The sequence below is a fragment of the Bubalus kerabau genome, chromosome 4 (genome assembly GCF_029407905.1).
Source record: "Bubalus kerabau isolate K-KA32 ecotype Philippines breed swamp buffalo chromosome 4, PCC_UOA_SB_1v2, whole genome shotgun sequence".
Taxonomy (NCBI): Eukaryota; Metazoa; Chordata; class Mammalia; order Artiodactyla; family Bovidae; genus Bubalus; species Bubalus kerabau.
In genome coordinates this window covers 53,762,256-53,787,437 of record NC_073627.1, presented here as the reverse complement: position 1 = coordinate 53,787,437, position 25,182 = coordinate 53,762,256, and the positions used below count along the sequence as shown (strand labels likewise).

The following is a 25,182-nucleotide window of genomic DNA, read 5'->3' as shown; positions in this document are numbered from 1 at the left end:
GTAACACTTTTTAGTTCATTTGATTCTTCTAGCAGTTCTGCAAAGAAGGTAAAATAAGTATATGATCATTATGATTTTAAAAACAAGGAACAGAAACAGATTGGTTGAGTGTCTTACTCCAAGTGCAGTACTTCAGAGGCTCTGATCCAAGTCCTCTGACTAAAGGCTAAAGCCCTATGCAGTATATACTTGTTCAAATTCATTTCTAGTTGGAGGATAATAGTTTTACAGTGTTGTGTTGGTTTCTGCCATACAGCAGCATGAATCAGCCAGAAGTATACATATATCCTCTTCGTCCTGTCCCAATTAGAGGCTGGAGTATATACAAGCAATTTGGGGATATGGGGAGGGCGGCAGTGGGGTTTCTAGTGAGAAATTAGATTCTGTACCCATGTATCTTGTTTATTCTCTTCTGTACATCAAGAGACTATAGTCTTTAAGAACAAAAGAGCTCAGTCCACCAAGAACCACTTCTAAACCTGAGCTAAAAAACTTCATTGTTTCAGTGAGAAATGTCTTGAGAGTGATGAATCCTAAAAATGAGACTGATGTATCTCATTTTTTTGTTTTGTTTTTAAGATTATGGCATCGTCAAAGCATTGTGGTGTCTGTTTTGCTGCTGCTTGCTGTGCTTACAGCTACGTATTATGTTGAAGGAGCACATCAACAGGTATGAGGTTCAACGCTGTTCTTCCTTCCCGAGTCCCAGGCAGTTTCAGAATGGAACTGTTTTGGGATTTGTTGTGGCTTTTGTTGATTTTTTTAAAAAATTTATCTCATAAGTGGTATCTTAATGTCTTATTTTTAAGGTCAAATATTAAAAATATTCTTGTGGTAATTCATGGCTGCTCAGTATTTATATTTGGTATATATCATTCCTTTTTACCTTTAAGGATTTAAATGTAACTTTCCAGGCAATGTTTAGTCAAAGCAGCATGAATTCTTTAATCACTACCAAGGTCTTCATATTTTCTATACTGTGACCTATCAAAGCTCATATACTCATCCTAGATTGAAAGTTCAGTTTTATATGTATAAAGTGGAGGGAAGTTTGCTTGCCTGTTGTCTATAAGTACAGCATAAATGAAGGGAAATAGGACATTTTGTTAATAACTTTTGTTAAAATAGCAAAATGTTCATGTATTCTGATAGGAAATGGTTCTAAAAGGGTACCATTTCACATGTTAAAGCAGTTTACCTCTATATTCATCAAAATGCCAATGGTGATTATCTTTGGTAGGGTGGAGATTATGGGCGATAGTTGTTTTTTACTTTATGTATTTCTGCTTGTCTATAATAAACATATATTGCTTGTAAAATTAGGAAACAATAAATGGCATTAAAAGGAGGGGGGTGAAGCAGTTTGCTTCTCATCAGAGAAGTTTTTATACATATAAATGCAGATTTTAAATATATTTTAAAGAAATCTGTGTGTGCTATTAAGAGTTTCCCGGGAACCAGCTTGATGGATTTACTGTCCAGTATGAGCATCTAAACTCTGGAAATCTTCCAAGTCTGTATCCCAGCGGGCTGCAGTTTGCTTTTGCTTGTAAAGCATCTTGGTCTTAAATATATAAAAATAATTTTATGTACATTTTTTACTAGGATCAACGAGAATATGTTCTGGTTCCAAATACTATATAAATAACCCCCCATCTCTTACCACTGTATATTATCATGCTTTTTTAAACAAAATTTGTGAAACTTTTAAGTGTCTAAAATTTTTATTCTCATAGTTATCAGTAATTTGCATATTTCCTACAAATGTCATTGTAATAGTAGGACTTTTAAAACGTTAGAAATGAGCTTTATTACAGTCACATGATTTTTTCTTTTTTGGTCATCTCTGCTACCACATGTTAGAGGAATTAGGTCTCTTTGAGGAGCCTTGACTCTTAATACTTTCTTCCTATTGGAAACAGTGTTTTGTTTTGTTTTTTAATTGTAGTTGATAAATACATTTCTGCTTAAGAATTCCGATTTTGTTTTTTATCACCTTATCTCTTTTGTTTTTCAGTATGTGCAACGTATAGAGAAACAGTTTCTTTTGTATGCCTACTGGATAGGCTTAGGAATTTTGTCTTCTGTTGGGCTTGGAACAGGGCTGCACACCTTTCTGCTTTATCTGGTAAGATTAACTTTTAATAATCGAGGTTGAAAGAGATTATGTTTTAATTTGTGCTTATACTTCAGAAGTTAAAATTCTAAGGCTTTTATTTGACTATCTTTGTGTTTTATACGTATTCTAATCCTCCAATCAGTGCTTTAGGTTTGATTCAGAACTCTGTTTTGGTTTTCCTTTTGAGTTGAGAATTTAAAAAGAGAAGGGAGAGGAAAAGCCTTAGGCAAATGAGATTGTTTACTTATATTAATTCAGCCAGGAAACGTTTTTTCTGTTGAGATTTCGAAATAGTGGCTCTCTTGCTTATGCAGTTGCATTGTAATAGTTGAAGTTATTCAGTTGTACAAAATTCCATGTACGGGTTGGAATTGACTTGGACAGTAACTTTCTCTGTTAATAACCAATGAGAATGGTGTCTCCCTCACACCCTCAGATAACCTTGTGCACAACGGGGTGGTTACTCTGGTGTTTTTACTGAATGCAGCTCATGAAGTGTGATGTGTGTAGAACTTTCTTAAACTCTTTTAAATCAAAATATAAAATGTACCTTTCCTAAAAAATATATATATTTTTTTACTTAGTTGAAATTAGAAATGAAAGAGAGGTTTTTGCTTTGGACACTGTCAAATGTAATGAAATGATGGCAGGGCTAGGACTGGGGGGTGACAAGCGTGACATCGAGGGCATGGGATTTATACAGTTGCTTTTGGGGTCATCGAAATGTGGGGCTCCTGAGTGAAGGCCTCATTAAATTTGTACTCTGGATGTCTCTCTTGTTTCACTCTCTTCCTGTCTCTGAATAATATATTGAAAACAATTTCATATTTGAAAACAGCTTGCTCTTGATGGAGAAAACAGGTGAAAAGTAGTCATAGCAGTATGATGGCTGAATAGAGTTCAGCAGTGCAGACACTTCTAATCTCTATGCTTCAATGAATTCACTTCTGAAGCAGGTATGATAAATATTAGGAAATCAATATTCAGAAAGCTGTTTAATAATCTGAAGAATAAGGATTAATCTATAATACATAAGTTCTGTGAGTTTATGGGAATTTTAAAACATGGAATTTTAGAATTCTGTTCATGACTGCTTGTTGATTTTAACCCAGATAGAAACATAAATCCTAGATAAGTGATCCTATCAGTGTTTCTTTAATTATTCTAGAAATATAATGCTATACTAGAGGTTGCAGCAGAGGAGGAAAGAAGAAAAGACCAGTTCACTTTCTATTCTTTTCTAGACCTGTCCTCTTAGATTCCTTGGGAAGATCAGATTAAGGAACTCATTAGTTGCATTTGATTAATTTGGAAGTATTTAAAAAGCAACCCAGCTAGCAGATTCTACTGAATCTTTAAAGGGATTCTAATGAACCTTATAAATCCCATAATAAGAATAAGAAAAATGTGAAACTTATAAGTTTCACGTTTTCTGTTTCTTTTCATATCCTTGAGAAACTTTTATAAAATGGCATTTATAAACTGTGTTGTTGTAAAAACAGTATAGTTTTAGTTCCATTGATTCATGTAACCAGTAAAGGATTTAAAACATACAAATAAGCATTTACTACAAAATGTATTTCAGTGAAAAGTCAAATCTTTGTTTCTGTAAACTAAGTAGTTATTTCTGCCCTTGATCAGAGTGCAGGGTTAAGGGAATGTGGTTAGATTTTTCACAAGTTTAGAAGGAATTCTTCAAAAACTACTTGAAGGAAAGTATCACTCTCTCCTTACTAGTTAAGCAAATGTGGAGATAAAGTCAAGGAACATCTGAAACTGTATTGCATTATACATAAAAACCATATAAAAACATTGTGGCGTTATCATTGCTGCTGATAAACTGGCATCCAGATGGATCAGACCATGTTTTTCAGCATTAGATTAATTTGATTTTTGTTTGTTATTTGTCAGTAGCATTTAGAGTTATTTTTAAGTGCCCTAAAAGCAAAATAACCAGATCTGCATTTTTGTTGTTCAGTCACTCAGTCATGTCTGACTCTTTGCGATTCCATGAATGGCAGCATACCAGGCTTCCCTTCCTTCATTATCTCCCGGAGTTTGCTCAGACTCATGTCCATTAAGTTAGTGATGCCATCCAACTATCGCCATCCTCTGTCGCCCCCTTCTCCTCCTGCCCTCAGTCTTTCACAGCATCAGGGTCTTTTCCCATGAGAAAGCTCTTCACATCATGCGGCTGAAGTATTGAAACTTCAGCTTTAGTATTAGTTGTTCCAGTGAATAATCAGGGTTTATTTCCCTTAGGATTGACTGGTTGAATCTCCTTGCAGTCCAAGGGACTCTAAAGAGTCTTCTCCAACACTACAGTCCAAAAGCATCAGTTCTTCAGTGCTCAACCTTCTTTATGGTTCAACTCACATCCATACATGACTACTGGAAAAACCAGAGCTTTGACTATATGGAACTTTGTTGGCAAAGTGATGTCTCTGCTTTTTAATACGCTGTCTAGGTTTGTCATAGCTTTTCTTCCAAGGAGCAAGCGTCTTTTAATTTCATGGCTGCAGTCACTGTCCACAGTGATTTTGGAGCCCAAGTAAAAAAAGTCTGTCACTGTTTCCATTGTTTCCCCATCTGTTTGCCATGAAGTGATGGGACTGAATGCCATGATCTTCATTTTTTGAAAGCTGAGTTTTAAGCCAGAGTCTTTAGTCTCCTCTTTCACTTTCACCAAGGACTCTTTAGTTCTTCTTCGCTTTATGCTATTAGGGTGGGGTTGTCTGCATATATGACGTTGTTGATATTTCTCCCAGCAATCTTGATTCCAGCTTGTGCTTCATCCAGCCTGGAGTTTCTCATGATGTACTCTGCATAGAAGTAAAATTAAGTAGGGTGCCAATATACAACCTTGTCCCAGTTTTGAACCAGTCCATTGTTCTGTGTACAGTTCTGTCACTTCTTGACCTGCATACAGGTTTCTCAGGAGGCAGGTAAGGTGGGCTGGTATTCCCATCTCTAAGAAGTTTCCACAGTTTGTTATGATCCACACAGTTAAGGCTTTGGCTGTGATCCACACAATCAAAGGCTTTAGCGTAATGAATGAAGCAGAAGTAGATGTTATTCTGGAATTCCTTTGCTTTTTATATGATCCAACAGATGTTGGCAATTGGATCCCTGGCCTCTCTGCCTTTCCTAAATACAGCTTCTACATCTGGAAGTTCTTGGTTCATATACTGTTGAAGCCTAGCTTGAAAAATTTTGAGCATTACCTTGCTAGCATGTGAAATGAGCAGTTATGCGGTAGTCTGAACATTCTTTGGCATTGCCTTTCTTTGGGATTGGAATGAAAATTGACCTTTTCCATTCCTGTGGCCACTGTTGAGTTTTCCAAATTTGCTGGCATATTGAGTGCAACACTTAAACAACATTATCTTTTAGGATTTTGAATAGCTCAGCTGGAATTCCATCATTTCCACTAGCTTTGTTCATAGTAAAGCTTCCTAAGTTCCACTTCACTTCACACTCCAGGATATCTGGAGTGACCCTCCATCATGGTTAATCTTGATCATTAAGACCGTTTTTGTACAGTTGAGGAACCAATATTGATGCATTACTAACTAAAGCCAATTCTTTATATTAGAGTTCATTCTGTGTTTTATATAGTTTTATAGGTTTTGGCAAGAGCTTAATGTTAGACATTCTTCATTACAGGATCACAGAATAGTTTCACTCTCCTAAAAATACCCTGTGCTATACCTTTTCATTCTTATCCTTCTCATTCTCCCTACTCACAGACCCTAAGAAAACACTAATCTTTTCCTCTCTCTGTAAGTTCTGATTTTGTTCGTATAGTTGGGATTATACAGTATGAGTTTTTCTCTGCTTGACTTCTTTCACTTAGCAATATGGATGTAAAGTTCCTCCATTGTCTTCATGGCTTGATACCTGAGTTCTTTATTTTGTGGGGGGCCATGCCCTACTTCATGTGGGATCTTAATTCCCCAACCAAGGATCAAACCCACACCCACTGCATTGGAAGCACAAAGTCCCCTGGATCACTGGGAAGTGCCAATATCTCATTTTTTAAATTCCCAAATAATATTCCATTTCCTGGATGTACCACCACAATTTGTTTATCCATTCATGTATTGAAGATCATCGTGGTTATTTCTAGGTTATAGCAATTATGAATAAAGCTGCTATAAATACTCATGTGCAGGGTTTTGGATATATATACATATATAAGAATTCAGCTCATTTGGGTAAATACCTAGGGACATGATCTGTAGATCATGTATATTAATTGATGATACGTAGGAAAGTAATCAGCTTTTGAATATTAACCTTGTATTCTGCAACGTAAATAGTTTCAGGACTTTGTTGTTGATTCTTTAGGATTTTCTATGTAAGATAATCGTGTCATCTGCAAATAGTTTTGTTTTTTCGTTCTCAATCTGTGTACCCTTTCATTTTTGCCCCTTGTCTTTTATTGCATTAGCTCCGTCTGATGTTGAATTGGAGTGGTGACAGGGAAATCCCCTTGTTCCCAACCTTGGTGAGGAAGCCTCTAGTTTCTCACCATGAAGCTACATATCATGTTAGCTACAGGTTTTTGTAGGTGTTCCTTATCAAGTAGATGAAACTTACTTCTGTTCCTAGTTTGTTGTGAGTTGTGTGTGTGTTTGAGAGGGTTTTTTTTTTTTTTTTTTAAATCATGAATCAGTGAGGATTTGGTCAGAAGAACACTTTTTTAGATCGTCGTGATCAAAAATGGACAAAAGGTCAATATAGCAAACAAATTCAGAATGAGAAGTCTTGAAGAACAATATATTAATGTTAAAAATAAAGAGATACCCAGAATATGCCATTTCCATTTGACCAGATTATCTTTAGTTCTTAAATTTGTTAGTTCTTAAACACAGAATTCCTTCCAGAATTTTTTAGGTATAATAGGGAAAATGAAGAAAAACAAGTATTTGGAAAAAATAATTTCCCGAGAAGTCAAGCAAAAGGAAGATAAAAGATGTCACTGCTTTTGCTTATTTTTAATTACCTGATTGGGATGAAAGTCAGATTCCAAGAAGTTAACTACAGCTGTCTCTACTACTACCACCAAAAATGGCAAGCATTGCCATCATTATTGTCAGGGTAATACTAAGTGAAGTCAGTTCTGTTGTTTTTTACCCATATTTGGTATTCATTTTTGTGAGGAGGTGTTGCATCCTCACCCTGTTGAACTCCAGCCAGGTGATTTGCCTTCGTCAGAGAAATGTGAGCATAACTGGTAGATCTTGCTTCCTAACGGAAGCCTCAAGGTTTGTCATGCTGTGTTTCACCTGGAGCCCGAGTCTCTGACTACGAGGAGCAGATTCACCTTGCTGGCCTCTGGCGGATATGTAGAGTAAGGGAGATAGACACTTAGTTGTCTTAAGCTACCGAGATTGGGGGCTATTTGCTATTTTAACCTATCCTGACCAATAGACTAACATTTATTGAATGTTTACCACATGCTAGACTCTGTGCTCAGCTCTTTACCTGAATTATTTCATGTAGTCCTTCCAAGAACCAGTTCAGTTCAGTTCATTCGCTCAGTTGTGTCCAACGCCTTGCGACCCCATGAATCGCAGCACGCCAGGCCTCCCTGTCCATCACCAACTCCCGGAGTTCACTCAGACTCACGTCCATTGAGTCAGTGATGCCATCCAGCCATCTCATCCTCTGTCCTCCCCTTCTCTTCCTGCCCCCAATCCCTCCCAGCATCAGACTCTTTTCCAATGAGTCAACTCTTCGCATGAGGTGGACAAAGTATTGGAGTTTCAGCTTTAGCATCATTCCTTCCAAAGAAATCCCAGGGCTTATCTCCTTTTGATGGACTGGTTGGATCTCCTTGCAGTCCAAGGGACTCTCAAGAGTCTTCTCCAACACCACAGTTCAAAAGCATCAATTCTTGAGCGCTCAGCCTTCTTCACAGTCCAACTCTCACATCCATACGTGACCACTGGAAAAACCATAGCCTTGACTAGATGGACCTTTGTTGGCAAAGTAATGTCTCTGCTTTTCAATATGATATCTTGGCTGGTCATAACTTTCCTTCCAAGGAGTAAGCGTCTTTTAATTTCATGGCTGCAATCACCATCTGCAGTGATTTTGGAGCCCCGAAAAATAAAGTCTGACACTGTTTCCACTGTTTCCCCATCTATTTGCCATGAAGTGATGGCACCAGATGCCATGATCTTAGGTTTTGTGAATGTTGAGCTTTAAGCCAACATTTTCACTCTCCTCTTTCACTTTCATCAAGAGGCTCTTTAGTTCCTCTTCACTTTCTGCCATAAGGGTGTTGTCATCTGCATATCTGAGGTTATTGATATTTCTCCTGGCAATCTTGATTCCAGCTTCTGCTTCTTCCAGCCTAGCATTTCTCATGAGGTACTCTGCATATAAGTTATAAGCAGGGTGACAATATACAGCCTTGAAGTACTCCTTTTCCTATTTGGAACCAGTCTGTTGTTCCATGTCCAGTTCTAACTGTTGCTTCCTGACCTGCATACAGGTTTCTCAAGAGGCAGGTCAGGTGGTCTGGTGTTCCCATCTCTTTCAGAATTTTCCACAGTTTGTTGTGATCCACACAGTCAAAGGCTTTGGCATAGTCAATAAAGCAGAAATAGATGTTTTTCTGGAACTTTCTTGCTTTTTTGATGATCCAGCGGTTGTTGGCAATTTGGTCTCTGGTTCCTCTTCCTTTTCTAAAACCAGCTTGAACATCAGGAAGTTCACGGTTCACATATTGCTGAAGCCTGGCTTGGAGGATTTTGAACATTACTTTACTAGCGTGTGAGATGAGTGCAATTGTGCGGTGGTTTAAGCATTCTTTGGCATTGCCTTTCTTTGGGATTGGAATGAAAACTGACCTTTTCCAGTCCTTTGGCCACTGCTGAGTTTTCCAAATTTGCTGGCATATTGAGTGCAGCACTTTCACAGCATCATCTTTCAGGATTTGGAATAGCTCCACTGGAATTCCATCCCCTCCACTAGCTTTGTTCATAGTGATGCTTTCTAAGGCCCACTTGACTTCACATTCCAGGATGTCTGGCTCTAGGTCAGTGATCACACCATTGTGATTATCTGGGTCGTGAAGATCTTTTTTGTACAGTTCTTCTGTGTATTCTTGCCACCTCTTGTCAGTATCTTCTGCTTCTGTTAGGTCCATACCATTTCTGTCCTTTATCTAGCCCATCTTTGCATGAAATGTTCCCTTGGTGTCTCTAATTTTCTTGAAGAGATCTCTAGTCTTTCCCATTCTGTTGTTTTCCTCTATTTCTTTGCGTTTATCAATGAGGAAGGCTTTCTTATCTCTTCTTGCTATTCTTTGGAACTCTGCATTCAGAAGCTTATATCTTTCCTTTTCTCCTTTGCTTTTCGCTTCTTTTCTTTTCACAGCTATTTATAAGGCCTCCTCAGACAACCATTTTACTTTTTTGCATTTCTTTTCCGTGGAGATGGTCTTGATCCCTGTCTCCTGTACAATGTCACGAACCTCAGTCCATAGTTCATTAGACACTCTATCTATCAGATCTAGGCCCTTAAATCTATTTCTCACTTCCACTGTATAATTATAAGGGATTTGATTTAGGTCATACCTGAATGGTCTAATGGTTTTCCCTACTTTCTTCAATTTAAGTCTGAATTTGGCAATAAGGAGTTCATGATCTGAGCCACAGTCAGCTCCTGGTCTTGTTTTTGCTGACTGTATAGAGCTTCTCCAACTTTGGCTGCAAAGAATATAATCAATCTGATATCGGTGTTGACCATCTGGTGATGTCCATGTGTAGAGTCTTCTCTTGTGTTATTGCAAGAGGGTGTTTGCTATGACCAGTGCTTTCTCTTGACAAAACTTTTATTAGCCTTGGCCCTGCTTCATTCCGTATTCCAAGGCCAAATTTGCCTGTTACTCCAGGCGTTTCTTGACTTCCTACTTTTGCATTCCAGTCCCCTGTAATGAAAAGGACATCTTTTTTGGGTGTTAGTTCTAAAAAGTCTTGTAGGTCTTCATAGAACTGTTCAGCTTCTTAGCGTTACTGGTTGGGGCATAAGGGGCTTGGATTACCGTTGGGGCATAGGCTTGGATTTTTAAGTTTATCATTCAGCAATCTCATTTATAATTTTTAGTTACAATTGAAAGTTATAACTTAATTCAGATGTTCTAGAAATTCTCATCATTTCTCTAAACATTAGATGTAAGACTAGTTGCTTGATTAAATTTAAATGTTAAAATTAATGAAAATCAACCAGGAAAAATGACTTGTTTGGTCTCCTGTCAAATTTTGTAAATTGATTTGGGAGCAGTAGAAATCTTGAGGTTTGCCGAGAACAGGTATGTAACCACAAAGGAAAAGTTAAATACTGTTTATGCAGAAATAGTGATTGTTAAACAGAGAGAAAGAGATTGAAGGGAAAATGAAGAGAGTCCTTCTCAAGGCTCATGTGGAAGTTGTTTGGGCCTCTAGGTTAGTTGAGGGGCTTCCCAGGTGGCACTCACATTGAAGAATCCACCTGCCTGTGCAGAGACGTAAGCTTGGGGGTTCGATTCCTGGGTCGGGAAGATCCCCTGGAGGAAGGCATAGAAATCTACTCCAGTAATCTTGCCTGGAAAATCCTATGGACAGTGGAGCCTGGCGGGCTATGGTCCACAGGGTTGCAAAGAGTTGGACATAGCTGAAACAACTTAGCATGGCACAGCTCGGCTAGGCTAGTTGGTTCGTTCCATTAATTCTAATAGTCAACAAATGGGCTTCAGGAGGTCTTTTAATTTCCTGAACACTCTACTTTTTACATATCTTCACAACTGTGCATCTTTCTGGGAGAAAGGACCTATAGTGTTAGATTCTCCAGACTCTGTAACCCATGCAAGGTTAAGAACCACTCTTCTAGGACTTTTTTCCTATCTATGGCTATATTAGTTTGCCACTAGGTGGCATTGCTGATACAACCAATATACTATCCTGTATTTGCAGGTTCTACTCTGGGTAAATATGAAACCCTCAAATAGATTAGAGGCATATTCTGTTTTTCTCTGTATTTATGGTTGCGTAATACCAGTTAATGCATGTGAATGAAAATGTTTTCTTAATAATTTTGCACATTCATTAATTAGTTAAGCAGTTATTCGTTAGACTTTCTGTTCATTGTCATACATGTTTACATGCAGAACATACGCCCGTGGCATGCCCAGTTTCAGGTACAATGCCTTAATTCTCTTTCTTTATTATTTAAAAATATGCAAGTCATGGAGGGTGATTTTGTTATAAGACTAACATAGTCCTATCATGGGAGGTAAGTCATAGGGCATAGTTAGAGCTGGGTTTCAATGCATGGTCCAGTATTACTAACTCTGTGATATTTCACAAATATCTTAACTTGTTAAGCCTCAGTGTATTCAACTGTAAATGGGAGTGATAATAATAGTACCTATCTCATAAGGCTATTTGGAGGAGTAAATGAAATAAGACACGTATACTTTTCAGTTCAGTGGCTAGTATATATAAGGTGCTCAGTGAATGTTAAGTGACCGTGATCATCATTATTATTATTATCATTAGTCGTACTCTGTTTTTATCTTTAAAACACTCCTTTTCAGACATGCTTTGGAAGTGGTCAGGTATATGCCCTGATAAACCTGCGGGCTTGACTTTGGAGCCCTGAGAGGCCACAATTTAAATGTAAGGATGAATGTCATACAAATCAGCCCATACAGAGGCTGAAGCTCAGGTGTAAATTTTAAGTCTGGAGGAAAATAAAGTCATCCTAGGTGTCACATTATATTAAAAAATATAATAAGTCAGACACTCAATCCAAAGTAATCAGATATCTGAGGAAACAATATAATTTGGTCAAAACAAGAAATAATAGAAATAGATCCACAGGGTATCTATATAATAAGGTTAGTAGGCGTGTACCTTAATCCCAAATCAGTGTGTTTCAAAGAAGTAAAAAATAAGTTAGAATATTTTACCAGAGGTCGAAAACTTTAAAGGAGAGCAAGTGGAAATTTTGAATTAAAAGAATAGCATCTGAAATTAGGAACTCAGTTAATGGACTTCAACAGACCACAGCTAAGACAGGATTAATTGACCAGAGAAAAGTATCTAGAACAAAAAAGGAGAGATGGAGGGAAAAAACATACTGTCTTCACAGGAACTTCAGTAAGACTGATTTGTCGTAGCTTTTGATGAAAAAAATCAGCTGACAGTGGGCTGTCTTTAGATGGCTAAAAGAAAATAACTGCCAGCAGATGATACTCGAAAGTGACCCGTGAACAGTATTAAATAAAGATATTTTCAGAAAAACATAAACAGTTTGCCGCTAGCAAACATGCTGTAAAGGAAATAGTAAAAAAGTGTTCTTTGAATGAATGGAAGGAAAGTAATTCTACATTAAAGCACAGAGTTTCAGGCATGAATAAAGATTAAGAAAAGGGTGTATATATGTACACATATATACATATATACACACATATACATATATATATACACACACAAGTAGGTGCTCATGCTCAGTCACTAAGTCGTGTCCAACTCTGCGATCCCATGGACTGTAGCTTGCCAGGCCTCCCTGTCCACGGGATTTCCCAGGCAAGAATATTTGAGTAGGTTGCATTTCCTTCTCCAGGGGCTCTTCCTGACCCAGTGATTGAACCCACTACCTGTGCCTGAAATAATTCATTAAGATGCTTGCATTATGCCCTTTTTTCATCTGCTTTTTTGTTTTAGAATTTTATAGTCATTTTGCATAAGTCCACCTGTAGTAGATGACTATTTCATGAACTTGATGTCTATTTCATGAGCTGGTTTTGCCTGGCAAGTAGCGCAAGTTTACTGATTTCATTCATTTACTTTCCTCATATTTTTAATAAGTAAGGTGTGTGTGTGTGTGCACATGTGTACATGCGCACAGCTCAGACACTCGGTCATGCCCGACTCTTTGCGACCCCGTGGGCTGTAGCTCACCAGGCTCCTTTGTCTATGGCATTTTCCAGGCAAGAATACTGGAGTGGGTTGCCATTTCCTGCTCCAGGGAATCTTCCTGACCCAGGAACTGAACCTGCGTCTTGGGTCTGCTTCCTATCTTTACAACTAGCACCACCTGGGAAGCCCCTTTTATAAGTAGATCAGAAGTCAGAAGAGCTTCTGTGGCGGGTAGATTTTTCTTAGATCACATCTTCCGAGCCCTCTTCTCTTAGATACTAATTTCCAGAAATCCATTAACAAATTTATTTTAGTCTTAGCATGTATGTAGCAGGTTTCCTTTCAGGTGATTCAGAACTTGAGTGCTTATTTACTAGTGGAAATAACGCCCAGAGTAAAAGCAGCTTAATAAAGAGAAGGTGACTGCTGTTAACTTCTTTGATGTATCTCTGTGTTTGAATGTGTCAGAATTTTCACCTTAATAATGGTTTGGCCCAAGGGACCATGACAGCCCAGGGGCAGCACTTTTGCTGTAAAGGGGCCAAATAGTAAATGTTTTAGGCTTTGTGGGCCGTGCAATCCCTTTTGTAATTCCTCTGATCTGTCATTGTAACAAGAAAGCACCCAGGAACAGTATATAGGAACGAATGTGACTGTTTTCCAGTCAATCTTTATTCAAAAAAACAAATAGCAGACTGGGTTTAATCCACAGGCTGTAGTTTGCTAACCCTGGCTCTAATTCATGGGATGACGATAGTACACCAGAAGAAGCATATTGAACTTGGGAGCCTTAGTGAACTAACCACTCTCTAAGGGTTTTTACGTGACATTTTACGTGACATGTTATGCATTTGATTTCTCCATTTGCCAAATAAAGGATTTCTTTTCTCTTCCAGGTCATAACAGTAGACTTAACATGATGTTTTGGGAGAGAATATAGCTGTGCAAGTGCTTGAGTGGTCTGGAAGACCATCAAGGGTTTAAAAAAAAAAAAGCAACTTTTCATGAAGGGAAAAGTAAAAGAATTTCTTCCAGTTGAGCTGCCTGATGACAACAAAATTTAGTTCTAATCTCATGTTTAAAACCATTAATGTGTGCAGAACCAGTCTGTTGTAAAAATACAACCTTTACAACACTGCAATCATTTTGAGAAATAAATAATTTTTGAATTACATTTAGATTGTTACAAATAATTGGGAAAAGCGATAAGGTAATTTCAGTAGCCACATTAGAATTATTCCCATTACTAGAATATATGATTCGTAATTTTGTAAACAAGCAGGTTAAAAGCAGGAACATTGGAACTTGATAATAAGAACTATATCTCAGACATGCTCCTTATATGCAAGTACATTATTATTCCTAATGTTCTAAGACAAGGTGATTTAACAACTGCCAGGTGGCTCAGTGGTAAAGAATCCGCCTGCCAATGTAGGAGACCCAGGTTCAATCCCTGGGTTGGGAAGATTTCCTGGAGTAGGAAACAGCAACCTGCTTCAGTATTCTTACCTGGGAACTGCCGTGGACAGAGGAGTCTGGCAGGCTACAGTCCATGGAGTTGCAAAAGCGTTGGACACGAGTTAGCGACAGACAGCAACAACAAACTTCGTATGCTATTAATGATTATAAATCATTCTGTTCTGTTTAACAGTAACAAAGAGAATGAGTCGTTCAGCAGGAATTTACAAATAATGTGTACACAGACAGTTTTGACACTAGGTGGAGCAGTTTCCTGGAGAAAGGTTTACCAAGCCCTATGTTCCTTTCAAAACAAGCCCAGCTCTTAGACAAAGAACTCTGAGAACAAAAACTATCAACAATCACCTTAAAGTTTTTAAAGACTCTCAAATATTGAGCTGTAAATAGAAGGCTGAATGTATTGTACAAAGTGCCTTTTCTCTTTGGCATCTTTTTTAACCATTGAATTCCCTCACCTTTGGGAATCAAAATGGGAGGGATTTTCTCATTAGAACTACCTTATTTAGATGGCAATTGGTACATAGAAAAGTTTTGAAGCTATTTAGTTACATTGTAAAGTAGATCAGATTTTATAAAAAGATATACCATCAGGGCATTATTATCTGAATGGTATTTATGAGTCAGTTGTGTTAAAAGACCGTTTTAGATTAAGAATATCATTTTATAGATAAAGATTGGTGGTTTAAATACATTGCATCTAAAAATCAGTGAATGTCAGGAGTGTTTTAAGTACCAGGAGAAACCATGGCCATAAAACTGTAAGTTTAGAATGTGGTTATCAGATATGGTAATAAGATATAAATGAATAAAGAATTCTACTTGAAAACATAAACAAAGACCATTTTAATAAAAAAAAAATTGGGGCTCTTTGTTATATAGTAAATACAAGGAAAGTAAGTAGTGAGATATTTGCCCCTGTATAAAATTCAAAAGTCTGCTTTTGCCTTAAAGTTTAATGTTATTTCATTGCTAATGTGGTAAAAATTGTACATTTTAAAAAGTCCAGCATCTTGATTACTATCAAGTGTTCATAGAACTTCTCTGTCTGTAGCACCCTGTTTTCTTTAGTGAATAAGCACTTCATAGTTCGTATATGGTACTTTATAGTACTCTATTATATGTATACATATAAAGCCTTTCTTATACTTTTTGACTCTTGGCTATTTATTGCCTAAAGAAAATGTAATTTGAAAAACTGCACGGATATGGGTTGGAGTGAAATAGTGAAGCAGTTTCAGGAAGAGAACTATTGTAGTAATCATTTAATGCCATGAGCTGGAATAATTGTTTTAAAAATTGTTAGCCAACCTTTTCCCATTTTTTCCTTCTTGACTTCTGATGATTGCTCCATAGCTTACCTGTCTATCCCTCTATAAGACAAAAAAGGGAAGAAATTGCCAAAAGGAAGGTTCTATCGTGACCTAATATTGCTCTGTATAGGTACAATGACTCTGGCTATAAGTATGCGGTGACTCAGGGCTCTTGCGGGAAGACCATCAGGCCCTTCTTAGAAAAGATCTGTTTGCCCTTTTTTTGATGAGGGCATGATCAGCTCTGAGTCTTTCCCCAAGGAATGACTCATGTATTAACTCTTAAGACTATCACCACATCAAAAGTAGAAACCAGGATCTCCAGGACAGGGCTGGGTTTTCACCAAACCCAGAAGGATATGCACAGACTGACTGACTTCCTGTCCTGAAGTCTCTATTAATGTGCGTTTAAATGAAAGCTAGTAAGATTCAGTTTACCTGAAATCTGTTCTTTTGGATATATATTGTAGACAAATTATAACCTTTTTAAAAGTTCTCTTTATAAGTACGTGGTCCATTCCTCCTGAATATTAAATCAACTTTATGATCAAAATTGTTTAGGTTTAGAGAAGAAAAGTGAAACATATCTTTACTTATGGATTGATTTAATATAATAAAAATGACTTTGAAGACAGGTCCTTATAACCTAGAGTCTGATTATAGAGTTTACACATTTTCATTTTGGTTATTTTATACTTACCAACCATAACACTTTTACTACATAACCTCATTACATTACCCTGTTACTTAGGTTGAACAGGCATTATTATCATTATTATTAATCAGACTTTTCATCAAATAAGGAATGTGAGATAGAAGTCTGAGTACATCTAGTTAAGTTACTAACAGATTTTTAGAAAACTAAAATCCACATTAACTAATGGCCAAATTACTGCTTCTTTACACATTGTAGCACCTTTTATAGGGATAGATTAGGGGCTTAATTTATAAACTCTTCTTCATAGAAAAAAACCCCACAAACACTAGTTGAACTTCTCAGTGTCCATTTGGAATCAATTTTATGCTCTAGCCTTCTAGAGTTATTTGTTGTACACCATAACCTTAGGTAAACTGTTTTCTGACTACGATGAGAAAAGCAATGAGTAAAAGAATTTGAAGGGTAGAATTCCTGTTTGTAAAAGCATTTCTAAACTCCCCTGAGAGTTGGACTTAAAGAAAACAAAAGTTTTGCAAGTCATACAGACAACCGTTTGTCATCTCTTTTCATTTATTTATCACCCAGATATTCCTAATGAATCACATTCCAGACTAACCACTGACTCCTTTTGTTCCTCAGTGAAGGAGTGTGGCAAACAAATGTTTTCCCAGTGAATCAGCACAGAATTCTTGATTTTATTACCTTTGCCCTAAACTTTCCAGACAAAACTAATTGGAAATTTTGCCTTTGGGATCATACTTGACTTCTGTGTATGGATGATGGATTAGGCTATGAATTGACATTACAGATGTTATACAAACAACTCCAGTCTTTAGGAATGTTTTATCAGTTCTGAGGGAGCTGCCTGGAATGGAAGAATGTCTGTCTGTCTGCTCATCTTCCTTAAAAAAAACTCATACATACACATACTACACTCTTTGGCGGGGGCAGCCCCCCAGCTGCGCAGCATGTGGGAACTTAGTTCTCCAACCAGGGATCAAATCCAGACCTCCTACATTGGAATCTCTGAGTCTTAACTACTGGCCCTCCAGGGAAGTCCCCGTACTACACTATTATTGTGATACCATATTTGTCATCTTGGTTGATAAAAAAGCTTGGCTAAATTAGACTTACGATTAACTAATACAATCATTTTAGGTTTTCACTTTTTCAAAAAATGTCTCTGGAAAAAAGGGCTCCCAAAGGAACCAAAGTTAAAAAATCCAGAAAACACTTGTCTTTAAATGGAGCAACAATACATAGACTAGTTTTTGTCATTTACTAATTTGTGTTTGTGGCACCAGGACTGCTTTCTCAGGACTTAATATAGGTACTGCTTTATCAGGGCACTGCTTAGAACTCCTCACTACCAGCTTAGGATATTTTTGTGTGCTGTAATTTCAGGAATGATCATTTTACCTCTAGGATAATTTTTTTTTAATTCTAAATTTCTATTAATTTGATAGAGCTAATAGTATATTTACTATTCCTGAAAGAATGTAAATTATAGAAGTGTAACTTTTTAAATTTATCTTAAAAGAATGTTTTAAGTTAAAATACTTTTCCTGCAAATACCTGTATCTGTTCTTGTTAGAAATCCTATCTCCTCCCCAACCTCCCACCCACCCCCAAGCTAACTATGGTCTTACTCTCACCCAGACGTCCTCTCGCCTGGCCAAGCACTACATCTTTTTATCCTGGACAGAGCAAAATTATTCCACTATCAAAACTTTGGAAAATATCGTGTAATACAGCTCATGAGACTAAGATATATGAGGCTTTGAACTGAAGCAAAACCAGATGTTCGATATATTACAAAGAGCTGAACTGTCTTGTTGAGTTGACTTCACTTAGAAGGACTATGTTAAAGTAACCACCCACCCCAAAAAAGGACCCTAAAAACCTGTCACTCTGATGAGAGTGTAACTTTTCATCCCAATCATAAAATTTGACCTTTGGAATCATTAAAGGGAACTTCCATTGGCAGTAATTCGGAACTCTCAGAGGCAGTTTGTGAATGTTACGAGTGACCTGGTTGCTAGCTAGGAAATTTATAGAGCTTCCTGTGCTGGGGAATAACAGCCTGTGCTGTATATAGCTGTTTAACTTCCATTGATTACCACTATCTAGATTTAAGGACACTGTCCTTAAATAGAAAAATTAACTTTCAAGGACTATCATTTGCTACTTTTCCTTAAGAAGTGCTGCTTGTATTACCCTTGTCACATGGTACATTCTTTTAAATGTTCTGAGACTCACTTGGTACCACAGTATATGATCTCTCTTGGTGACTTTCATGTATACTTGAATGAAAAGAATACGTATTTGGCTATTTTGGGGTATAGTGTTCCATGTTGTTCAAGTTTTCTGTATTCATTCTGGTTTTCAGTTTGTTTATTCTGTCAACGAAAAAGAGAAGGGTGTTGAAATTTCAACTCTAATTGTAGATATGTTTTTATTTCTCATTTTAGTTCTGTTAGTTTTTGCTTTATATATTTTGACATGCTGACAGATTTAGGATTTTTCTGTCTTCCTGAGAATTAGCCTTTTTATCATTATGAAATGTCCTTATTCATTTCTAGTAAAATAATATACCCTCTCCTGAAATCTACTTAGTCTCTTATTAATGTAGAATACTCCATCTTTTGTATGATTATTTTTACACAGTTTGTCTTTTTTCACCCCTTTACTTTTGGATCTGGATATTTTAAATGGGCTTTTTGTAGAGAGCATATACTGAGGTCTCGCTTTTTAAATCAGTCGGACACTCTCTGTGTTTTCATTTGTATATTTGGTACATTTGCAATTAATCTAATTGTCAATATGGTTGGATTTAAGTCTACCCTTAAACTGCTGGTCCCCACCTGTTTTTTATTCTTTTCTTACCTTTTTTTGAAATGAGTATTATTTTTAGGATATATAATATAACCACATTATAATGTTATACTCCCTTTTCTCCCTCCCATACTTTATGATGTTGTTGTCTTATATTTGCTGTCTTACATATGCTGCAGTCCATGGGGTTGCAAGGAGTTAGAGATGACTGAGCGACTGAACTGTCTTATATTTTAACTTCTGCATGTGTCATATGTGTGTGTGCTTATGTGCTCAGTCATGTCTGACTCTGTGTTACCCTGTGGACTGTAGTCCATCAGGCTCCTCTCTCCATGGGATTTTCCAGGTAAAAATACTGGAGTGAGTTGCCATTTCCTCCTCCAGGGGATCTTCCCCACCCAGGGATTGAACTCATGTCTCCTCATCTCTTGCCTTGGCAGGCAGATTCTTTATGGCTCAGCCACCTGGGAAGTCTGACGTACATCATGGTTTTTGCTTTAAACAGCTAGTTATTTTTTTAAAGAGATTTTAAAATGAGGAAAAACGGTGTTCTCTCTTTCCAGTGCTTTTCACTCCTTTGTGTAAAGTTTACATTTGCTATTACTTTTCTTCTGAGAACTTCCTTTAACATTTATTGTAGTGCAGATCTCCTGGAACAAATTCTTTTGGCTTTTGTCTATCTGAAAATGTTATTATTTCATCTTTATTGTTGAAATATATTTTTCCTTAATTCTAGATTCACAGATTTTTTTTTTTCCCCTTTCAGCACTTCAGAGAAGTAATTCTATTGGTTTTTGGTTTGTTTCTGATGAGAAAACCCTATCTGTATTTCCCTGTAGATGACTCAGTCATACCTTGGAGATATTGTAGATTTGGTTCCAGAGTACAAGCGAGTATGGTGATAAAGCAAGTTATGAATTTTTTGGTTTCTTAGTGCATCTAAAAGTTATGTTTACTATATATTATACTCTATTACATGCCTAAAATATATATACATACCTTAATTAAATAATAATGCTGTGGGAAAAATGGAGCCAATGAATTTGCTTGACACAAGATTGCCACAAACCTTTAATTTGTAAAGATCACAATATCTGCAAAGTGCAGTGAAACAAGATTGCCTATATAATGTGTTATTTTTATCCCCTCTGCTTTTAAGATTTTCTTGATATTGCTGAATTATAGAATTTGATTATGATGTGATTATGATAATTTTCAGCAATTTGATTGTGTTTTATTTTATGTTGATCCTGACTGAGGTTTGTTGAATTTCTTAAATCTGTGAGTTGATGGATTGATATTTTTCATCAGATCTTGAAAATATTTGGCCACCCCTTTGCCAACATGCATGCACGTGCGCGCGCGCACACACACACACACACACACACTTTCCCCTCTCTTTCTGGAATTTCAGTTACCTATATATTAGACTGTTTGGTATTATTCCACAGGTTACTGAGGTTCACTTCTCCATAGGCTTTACTTTCTGTATCCTTTGGTTCACATACTTTCTATTGCCTTGTCTTCAAGTTCTCTAATATTTGTCCTGTGGTATCTAATCTGTTGACTATCGAGTGAATTTTTCTATTCAGATATTACATTTTCAGCTCTAGAAGTTCCATTTTATTATATTTATTCTTGTATTTCTTCCCACGTTGTGTTTATGTTTTCCTTTAAATCAGGGATCAGCAAACTAGTTCTGTAAATGTCCAAATAATAAATGTTTTAGACTTCATAGAATACAACGTCTAGGTCAGAGCTGCTCAGTGTTACCCTTGTAGCAGAGAATTAGCCAGAGGTGATATGTGTAGCCATGTATACATGGTTACCTTCTTTGAAACTCTGTAAAACGGGTGGTAGGCTGAATTTGGCCCCTGGGCTAAAATTTGCCCGTTATTGCTTTAAATCTTTGAACATATTGGGTTGGCCAGAAAGTTCATTTGAATTTTTCCATAACATAACAGAGAAACCCACTATTTCTGGGTTATGGCCCACCTAATATTTTTAAGGCCTTGTCTGCTAATTCCATTATATCTAACATTTGTGGGTCTGTTTCTATTGACTAGTGTTTCTTCAGGTTATGGGTCATGTTTTCCCAACTGTTTCCCATATCTAGCTATTTCTTATTAGATGCCGAACTGTGGTATTAAGTTGTTGATTATTTGGATTTTGCCATCATCCTTTACAGAGTATCAATTTTTTTGTTTTGGAGGGCACTAAGTTACTAGTGGGCTGGCTTGGTCCATTTAAGTCTTTTTAAAACCTCTATTATGATCTATTTAGTTTTTACTAGGCTCTTTCCAAGGTCATCCCTGAATGCTAAGTCTTTCCATTCTAGCTTAACAGAGTTCAGGTGTTTCCCAGCCCTGGGTGAAGTCTTGGAATTGTTCAGCTTCTTTTCTCACTAAATGTACTTTGCCTGGCCTTATAGAATCTCATCATAGCATGCAATGCAGCTTTGTATGCTAGAGTCTCAGGGGGACCCCCACACACAAATGGAGAGTCCTTTCTCTGCATTAAGTATTCTGCCCCACAGATTTCAACCACTCAGCACCCAAATTTTCTTCTCAATGCAGCAGTACTACCACGCTTTTCTTAGGGTCTTCATCTTTGGACAACAGATTTTATTATTTTTATTCTTTATTTTACTTTTTGGCTGCACTGGTGTTCGTTGCTTTGTGCAGGCTTTCTCTGGTTTTGGTGAGCAGGGGCTACTCTAGTTGCGTGGCGCAGCTTCTCGTTGCAGTAGCTCCTCTTGCTGTGCAGCAAAGGCTCTGGGCACGCAGGCTTCGGAAGTTGCAGCACTCAGGCTCAGTCGTTGGCATGCAGGCCTAGCTGCTGTGTGGCATATGGAATATTCCTGGACCAGTCATTGAACCTGTGTCCCCTGCATTGGCAGGCCAGTTCCTATCCACTGCACCTCCAGGGAAGTCCCATGGACTATGGATTTAAAAACTTTTTTTTTTTAAATTTGGCTGCCTCAGGTCTTAGTTGTGGCACACAGGATCTTTTTGTTGTGGCCGGGGGACTTCAGAGCATACAGGCTCAGTCGTTGCAGTGCTCAGGTTTAGTTGCTCTGCAGCATGTGGCATCTTAGTTCCTCGATCAGGGATCAAACCCAGGACCCTGGCATTGGAAGCTCAGAGTCCTAACCACTAGACCACCAGGGAAGTCCCCTGGACTGTGGATTTTGCTGCAGACACACAGTGTGTCTACACTTGGGAAGCCAGAGTCATCACAGGGCTTCTGCATCTGTATCCCTTTTCTCAGCAGTCAAGAAATACGGGATTACAACGTCTGAACAGAATTGTTCCATGTATTTTGTAAGGATTCCAGTTGTTTTGTGTAGGAGTGAACATCTGTTCCAGTCACTTCATGATATAAGGCAGAAAACCCTTAGCCACAGGCCAGAATCTCTAGTCCATGCATATCAATACTTGCCTACTCGCATGAGAGCTGGAACCTTCTGCTCAGTACACATGGTATTACTTTTATGTCTTGCGGTGAATCTTTCCAGGTAGCCTTTGCTGCTTATACTGTAGCTTTTTGTCTTTATCCCTCGTTTCTTCATTTAGTATGGCTTAAATGTGATTATTTTATGTTTGATAACATTGTAGTAAATTGTACATTTTAGAAAATCGACTTAAAAGGTAATTTAATACGTGTTACTGTTAAAATTCTCTTAATCAAAATGATCGTCTTTTGGTTTTTGTGTTTGGATTCTTCATGTAAACTAATATTTATTTCAGTCAAGTCCATTATATTTAGGAACTATTAACCTATAATGTTAAAAAGAACTTTTGAGGCTTGCTATCACTTAACATAGCTTAAACTAAAATGTCGAGGTACAGGCTAAATGGGCTCCTGAGAATGAGAAACAGACCAGAAGCTGAGTTATTCATGTTCATTTTGTCTGGGAACCACCACATCTGCCACTAAGGCTGAGTAATCATGACTTATTAGTGTGGTTATGGAAAGTATATATCAGTTTAATTGTGTGAACCATCCTTTCTTTAGGGAAAATATTTTCAACAGATTGCTGAAAATTTTCCCTTTTTAGAATCACTTAAAATTAAAACTGTGAATAAGTCTTTTATCTTGTTGAATGACCTGTTTAATCGGTTGGGGTGCATATTTTATTTATATTTCTGGAATAGAAATGTAGTTTTTTTCCTTCCTCTGTATCCCAGAAATCTCATTATTTTAGTGTCTAAGTTCAAATTTTGTTCTCCTAGAGTTCATTTCTAGAGGATAGTTGTGTAGGGATATCATGAACAAACTCTTGAATTTCTTTTGTTTTACCTTAAGTTGTATCACATTTCTCTTTTGTGTTTTCAAACAGTAAATGTGAAGTTAACAGGTTTTTTTTTAATTATGTCTGATGCTTGTCTGTAAGTGTACAACAAGAAATTTAGTTCCTCTGAATTCTACAAACTTTAGTGTGTGTGTTTGTGTGTGTCTGTGTGTGTGTGTATGTAGAATCACAAAATAATTCCTTTTTCTGTAACTGTGAAATATCTTTTATGCACATAATAATGTTCAGAGAAACAGCTGTATATTTCATGATTAATTGCTGTATATTTCATGATTAATTACAGCTTCTCAAAAAATACACCATTCCTTTTTAAAAGATTCTGTAATTATTTTTAAACTTATTATTACTATTTATAGTTTTCTGTGAATTAAAACTCAAGAAAAAGAGGAACAGACTAAAAATTCACATAGGTTTCTTTTTGGCTCAGAGGAAAACTTTATAGTTAATTGATTCAGTGCCAAGTGTAGGCCTTCTTTTTATAGATTTTTATTTGAACACAAAGTGCCACTGCATTTAGGGGGAAATGGAGCTTAGATTTATGAATATCTTTCTTTTTCATATTATATGCAACAAAAAATTTGCTTAATATCACCTTTGATAGCAACAGGAGTTCTTTAATGTTTTATTCTCATTGCTACATCTTATTCAGTTTGTCTTTGAACCACAAATTCTTTTACCATGTGGTTTAAAAAGACTTTTTTAAATCCAAAGATCACTTACTATATGTGTGTCTATATATACATCCGTGTGTGTGTGTAATTTTTTCTACAAATACAGTATTTTTCTTTATAACAGTGAATAGCTAATACTTTCTGAGGGCTTACTATATGCCCAGCACTAAGTCAAGTATATTTATGTAAATTGACTAATTGAAACCTCACAGTATCCCCAGAATGTAGGTCCTGAAGGTGTTTTATCATTACCATTTTATAGATGAGGAAAACAAGACTTAGTAAGAGGCAGAGGCCAGAACCTGAGTCAGTACATCTGGCTGTAGAAGTTATGCTTATGGCAACAGTATGTTTTAAAGTGAATACTGGCATCATGTATGTTAGAGCGACATGTTAAGAACATCCAGCTTCTAGAGCTTACACTTCATGAGAACCTTGGAAATTAGCAATGGATTTGATAGTCAGCTTGATTGTATTTAGGGTTTTTTAATTTTGGAACTAGATAAAGCCATCAAATGAATCTAATTCTTTTGCCTTGCTAAAGAGTGGGTTAAGTGATTTTTCTGAGGTTGCGTATTTTCTGACCCTTAATAGACTATAAGAACCTACTTGAAACCCTAAAGGAACTTGTGTAAAACATACATGTTCCCATGTCCACTTATTGAATCAATTTATGCTTAGGGGACCCAGGAATTAATACTTTTAACAAAGCCCCTTGTTGATTATTATGCAGATACCTCATATTGGCATACATGTTCATTTCAGAACCATTGTATTTAAACCTTTATCACACATCTAAATACTAATTCATTTTAATCTAATATATTATTATTAATTTATAATGTTTCAAAATATAGGTACAAAGCAGCACAGAATTTT

General features: G+C 36.9%; 1 protein-coding gene across 6 annotated transcripts in view; it reads left to right on the top strand.

Moving 5' to 3' along the window:
- The window catches only part of VMP1 (vacuole membrane protein 1), a 130,163-nt gene that overhangs the window by 21,919 nt on the left and 83,062 nt on the right, over positions 1-25,182 (top strand). For all 6 annotated transcript variants that reach the window (XM_055577461.1, XM_055577458.1, XM_055577459.1 and 3 more), the window contains 2 exons: positions 580-670; positions 2,018-2,128. In XM_055577461.1, coding sequence (XP_055433436.1) covers positions 580-670; positions 2,018-2,128 — 202 coding nt within the window. The remainder of the gene's footprint in view (positions 1-579; positions 671-2,017; positions 2,129-25,182) is intronic.